Below are 6,086 nucleotides of genomic sequence, written 5' to 3'. Positions count from 1 at the left end.
ATATGTGCTCCGGCTTCAGGAAGTAATGTGTCTCCAATATAGACTTTAAAGAGCCTCGGGTCTTGGCAGGTGCTCCTGACATCTCAACAGGACAGAGACACCTACGGCAGATTCTTGAGCACTGAGGCCATATATCATCTGTCATAGCTCGAAGCCTCCACAGTAATGAACAAGAAATAATGGTATACATCTTGAAGTCTGGAGTCTCTAAAGGTAGTCATCCAGAGTCATTATTGTGCCACATAACCAGATGAGCTTTCTCGAATGAGATCATTTTCGTCACCCTGAGGACAGGAGGGTGTAACTGTTCTCAGAATGAATAACTCATCCTCATTTGGCGCTAATGGGCCTCCGTATTAAGGTGTTGTGTGAATGCAAGTGGAATGGCAAATCCCATTTTCTTGTCATTTAAATCTCAAGCTGTTTCTACACATCTGTTGCTCCGTCATATTGAACCGACTCATTTGGAAAAAAACAAAAGCATTCTTGGGATGGAAAAAAAGGAGCATTTAATGAAAATTCACTTCTCGCAAGATTATGATGAAGTGTTACAGAACTGTGCTATGGAGAGGTGTGTCATGATGATGTCTATCAGTCACAGAAATGAGCACCATCCATTCATCCGGCCCTCCCTCCATCTGTCCCTCCATTTCAGCTCTCACCAGGTACTGCCATACTACAGTTAACCCATAATGGGGATATGCATATGAGGGTTTTTATGCATATTGGACAGCATGTGTTCTGAGCCTTGTGCTGCCACTTTGTTGATGTGTTTGCACATTGAATGGAAGGGAGGGGGATGTTCTGATCATTACAGCTGATGTGTTATTTTCCAAGTAAATAGAGGATGGCAGGATATAGCTCTCCCGCTGTTTGTGAAATTAGCTGAGCCGCACATACATACAAGATCTGCAGTGCAGATCTCTGAAGAACTGAGGGGTTTAGGAAGACTCTCTGATGAAGTGTGTTGCTGTGAGCGTGCACACACTCAAGAAATCTACCAGTCAGCCAGTTTGTACAAAAACTTATTTGGCTGTGAAGCTATTGACATTTACTTAAAAAGACCCCAGATGTGATATGCTGCACAAGCAGCTGAAGGGTCAACGCACCTCAACAGCTCTGATGTCCAATTCTGCCAACACATGGTTCAAGCTGTCATTCATAAGTGCTGATGTAGCCTCGCTCACAGCAGAGCCATAGAGTCCCCAGAGGTGGATATCGCTGCTCACTGTCATCCTTGTACTTTGATTACTGGACTGGGAGAAGAGCGATGACTAAGGCCGCTTCACACCCTTGTCAGACTCTGTGAGGCTTTCAGGGAAGGTGGAAATATATGACAAAACGGTGACACGGTCTTCAACAAAGTCACCAATTAAATGATCTCCTCTTCCAAGATGTCCACAGCTATGTGTTGTTTTTATTAATGATAACAATGATGAATTACATTACAATATCCTGTACCTCAGTTGTAATCATATAAAGTATATCATTTGAAAAAAAATGTTCTAAATTAAAAATAGGGAAGTTAATGGGCAGGGCAGACTTTGACATTCCTTGATTTCTTGTACGTCTCCTCTATTGCTCTTCTTTGGTTTTGCCTTTTCGTTCTGGACTGTATTATTCATTGATTTATTTTGGGCAATATTGCGTCACATGCTGTCACGGTATGATGGAGAAAATGTGCCAATAATAAAGGGAAGAAAACCTGCTATTCCCATGGTCTACAAGTTTTTTATGTTCTGGTTTCGACTTTATCTTTTGCTTTGTTTATTCAAGTTTTATTCTTGTATAAATCTTTGTCCTTCATTTACTTTTTTATCTTGTTTTCTCTTTTATTTTGTAGAACTTGCCCTCATCTGTTTTCCGTTGTCTTTACTTCCTGTTCTTGTTTCACACCAGGTTCTCGGTTACTGATTGTAGCTTGTTTGCAATTTTCTCCCTCTGTAAAAATATATCCAGGTTTTCCTTTGTTCAGGACCAAATCCTTGTCTTCTCAATCCTGTTTCATGGAAACAGTTTTATTTTACAGAAATGTTTTAGTATGTCTGTGCATCTGGGCATGTAACATGAGTATTAACGCCATGTAAAATGTACAGCGACACAATGACAAACAAAATTTGGCAAAGTGCTCAGTTACTGGGCTAAAGGAACACAAACCGAGGTGGGTTCAAAGGGAAAATTTGTGCACCCCGCATGGTCATTTTGTCGTAACTCACATTTTGGAGGTAACAAAGCCTTGTTAATTCTTATTTTAACAGCTAAAAATGACAATTCTTGTTTGGATATTTTCCATTCTTTCTGCAAAAAGCTTCCAGTTCTGTGAGATTCTTGGACTGTCTTTGGTGTCCTACCCTTTATAGGTCCGTGCCCAGATTTTCAATGGTTCACAGACAGAGTCAAGTTTGCTGCCATACAAGTGAATTCATTCTTCCCTCCCCAGCAAAATGTTCTTCATGTCACCAGCTGTAACACAGTGTTGCAGCATAATTGATCCATCCCTGCGCTTAATAGTTGAAAAGATGTTTCTCCTCATGAAATTCCTCACCTTTATTCCCCCAAACATCATACTTTTTGTTCACAGTAGTCAAATAAACTGAATGCATCCAAAGACATACTCACATGTTCATTGGTGAACTTTAAATGGTGCTAAATCCTCCTGGAGGTCTACTTCATTCAAAACTACTTATTCTAGGAGTCAGCAATCTCTTCCTTTTTTTCATTAATCTTTTCTTCATCTCCTACACTTCAACTTGACCCGCAAATTTGCTGATGTCTTCCTTTTTTACTTTTTTTTTTTTTAAATAAGATTGCATCTGAGGATACAATTACCTGATAAGACCTTACTTGTATAGCCTCCTCCTGCTTTTGGGGCATCAGTCATTTTAATTTCAAGTGTTCCAGGATGCTGTTCAGGGGAGCCAACAGCTGCTGAATGTCAGGAGAAGGTTTGAAGAGTTAGACTATTTAGAAACTTTTGGAATTGTAACCTATATTTTCTTTATGATAGACCTATCATTCCCCAAGTGCATTTTGTGATAACTGCACACTTGTAGGAGCCGACCACGTAAACGCAGAGCATATTTACAAAGAGCAACGCAAATGCTGATATGTTATTGTTTTTAAAACTTGATGTGACATTTCAAAAAGGGACTTCAACAAAGAGCGTAAGTTACAAATTCTGGGAAATGCTTGAGAAAACTCTTCAGGGAAAATGCATTATGAACTTTTTACCTCAGAGTTGCTGGGGGGAAAGACAAATTCAGAATTGTGTGCTTCATTGTGGTTTTTTCATGTGACGAAAGATACTTTGCTTTAGGCGCAACAAAAGTGAAGTTTTGAAATACTGCAGTTTTCTAGGAAGAGACTGGAATGCTCCGTGTCTTTTTGCCCTTGAAATGAAACCACAGGATATCTGTGCTTACAGTGCCTCTGAGAGCTGTTAACCACTGATGTTTCAGTGTTTTCATGGCTGCCAGCTAGGTGTCGCATTTAAGTCGGGACACAAGAGCATGTGCAAAGGTACAGAGTCAGCCATAAAAAATGAGAAGAGATTGTGGACACACAGCCATGATATGTTAGATATCTTAATCTTTTTTAATCTAAGAATTGCATACAAAAGAAGGCAGCTGTATTTACATTGTATTGACAAAGAAACATGGGTAGGTACAATGTGGCTTTATTTCTATGTTAGCCCATAGGATCATAGCAGTGCCCTCAACTGATTGAGCTCACACAGCATCCTATCCCCACACCCGCCTGCCTTTAGTGGGTGGGGAGCAGAGTTCTATCTGTGGACTTGAAAAGTGACAGGGCCAGCTGGGGAATGAAATCCAGTAAGACAGGCAGTTGGTCTGGGAAACGCAGGTCTCGAGCGACCATAGCGCTCTATTACAGCAGCCTTAGCTCGGTCAGAAAAAATCAGCCAGGATTTAGTGTGAGTTCTAACAAGTTTTTAAAAAGCTGATGATGTTCAAGTGCCCTGGATATAACAGTCCTCTCAGTGCTCCAAGAGTTGGTAACTCTAATTGCATGCTGTTAGAAGTCATAGAATCATTAGCGCTGTGAGGACAATGGGTGGGAAGCAGTCTCGCAGTTTCTCCAACAAGGAGCTGAACGAGGTGAGTGTGGGTCAAAGGGGGAAGAGTGCGATTAGAGACGACCAGCCCAGCCTGTCTTCGGCTGCTGAGAGGATCCGCAAACATGCCACTGTGCACTTTGGTTACAGCACCCTGAGTCTCGCCATGCGGGGTCTCGATGAAACCCCCACTGAGCTGTGGGAGCTCCGGGAGCTTCAGAAGCTCAACTTATCCATGAACTGCCTGAGCTCTGTGCCTCCCGCTCTGGCTGCTCTGAACAATCTGGTGGTTCTCAACTTGTGGGGGAACAACCTGTCCAGCCTCCCGCCTGAGATTGGCCTCTTGAAGAAGTTGCGCGTACTCTTCGCCTGTCGTAACCGCCTGAGCGCGGTCCCAGAGGAGCTGGGCTCCTGCACATGCCTGGAGGTTCTCAGTCTGGCCAACAACCAAATCACAGGCCTCCCCAGCAGCTTGGCAACTATGTGCAGTCTGACCAAACTCAACCTCAGTCACAACTGCATCGTTCACATCCCCACCTGTGTCTACAGAATGAGGGGCCTGGTCTTCCTCCACCTGGCCTGCAACCGCCTTGAGACCATTGCAGACCAGATCCAGGACCTTGTTAACCTGAAGATCTTAATCGTGGAGGGAAACAGTATACATACACTGCCAAAGACTCTGTGCTTCTTGGAGTCTTTAGAACTCCTCAATGTTGACTTCAATGATTTGCAAAGTGTGCCAGTGGAAATGTACCTGCTGAGCAGGCTCAGGCGGTTGGCCTGCCACCCGCTGGATAAAGGACTGCATATTGTTCATAACCCCCTCCTCAAACCTATCCAGGAGGTGCTGCAAGGAGGACTCAGTGGTCTCTATAACTACCTCAAGCCCACATGAAGGACACTCACTGTGTTTCTGTATATGTGTGTGTGTGTGTGTGTGTGTGTGTATTTATTACGTGGGTATGTTGGCACTTTGCAGATGGTTGTCCTGCTCTGAGTCTGTTGTTGCCGCAAAAAGACTAAAAATTTCGAGCTACCATAAGTCAGTGAGGACCATCACTCAGTGAGAAATCCGGCCTTAATATATCCAGTAACTGCTGTATCACATTTAAAGATTTGTCAAGCAGCAGTAAAGGGGTCAAGGAAAGTCACTAAACTCGTATGAGAAAATCACGAGTCTACATTTAGGTGCTGATTACTGTTCAGCTGATCTTGGCATAGCAGAGGGAGTGGGGGTAAGTTCAGCTACAGACTGCCACTCTCTTCATTGTATTCAGGTCACACGGATCAGGTGTGTAAAGTCAGTGGAAAGAACATTGGGGGTGGATGGGAGGTGGGGAGGGGTTGGGCTTAGGATCTGCAGAAACATAAAGCACAACAGGGACTTAGTCTTTGATTAAATGTTGTTCCATTCTGTCAGATCAGAGCAGGCCTGGAAGGGAGCAGCACTTCCTCAGATGTAGGGTGGTGTTGAAGTACCAAAATAAATCCAAACAGTGATGGAAAAAGCATAAAGTGTATAATATGTAAATGTGAATGAGGTGTATGTCAAAATAATTCAAACCAATTATTTGAAAAGTAATCAGAACTCTTAAAGATCCTATTTTAGGTTGAGTCAATGTGTTATTCGTATAAATTTAGTTAAACTATGCAACTCAGAGTGTAGGGTCTGAGTTTTATATATGTTCAACTTTTGAATGCAAATTTCACAGCAATGATATATATATATATATATATATATATATATATATATATAAATCTTCTTTGTGGATTACCACCTTGTCAGGACTTTTGTTCTGAATGTTCTGTGGGTAGCACATGTTTGAAAGTGCTTTATAATTTTTTAGGATTGAATATACTACTATGACAACAATAATTATAACTGATTGGCTTAAAAGAAAGAGGTAATTTAAGATAACCTTTGTGTAAAATACTGAAAATATTGCCCGTTCTGCTGAAATTGATCGTCCACAGACAAATTTTACTTTCATAGATGTTCATTTTTATCCCC

The 6,086-nt window shown here is 41.9% G+C and overlaps 1 protein-coding gene across 1 annotated transcript; it reads left to right on the top strand.

Moving 5' to 3' along the window:
* Positions 1–3,858: 3,858 nt before the first annotated feature.
* On the top strand, positions 3,859–5,816 carry LOC142398248 (uncharacterized). Its single transcript, XM_075482206.1, has one exon. It carries the CDS (start codon positions 4,071–4,073, stop codon positions 4,968–4,970), a length of 900 nt encoding a protein of 299 aa, XP_075338321.1. The 5' UTR covers positions 3,859–4,070; the 3' UTR covers positions 4,971–5,816.
* Positions 5,817–6,086: the final 270 nt, after the last annotated feature.

This window comes from Odontesthes bonariensis, chromosome 14 (genome assembly GCF_027942865.1).
Source record: "Odontesthes bonariensis isolate fOdoBon6 chromosome 14, fOdoBon6.hap1, whole genome shotgun sequence".
NCBI lineage: Eukaryota > Metazoa > Chordata > Actinopteri > Atheriniformes > Atherinopsidae > Odontesthes > Odontesthes bonariensis.
The sequence above is the reverse complement of the archived record's forward strand: the minus strand, read 5'-3'. Positions and strand labels throughout refer to the sequence as shown.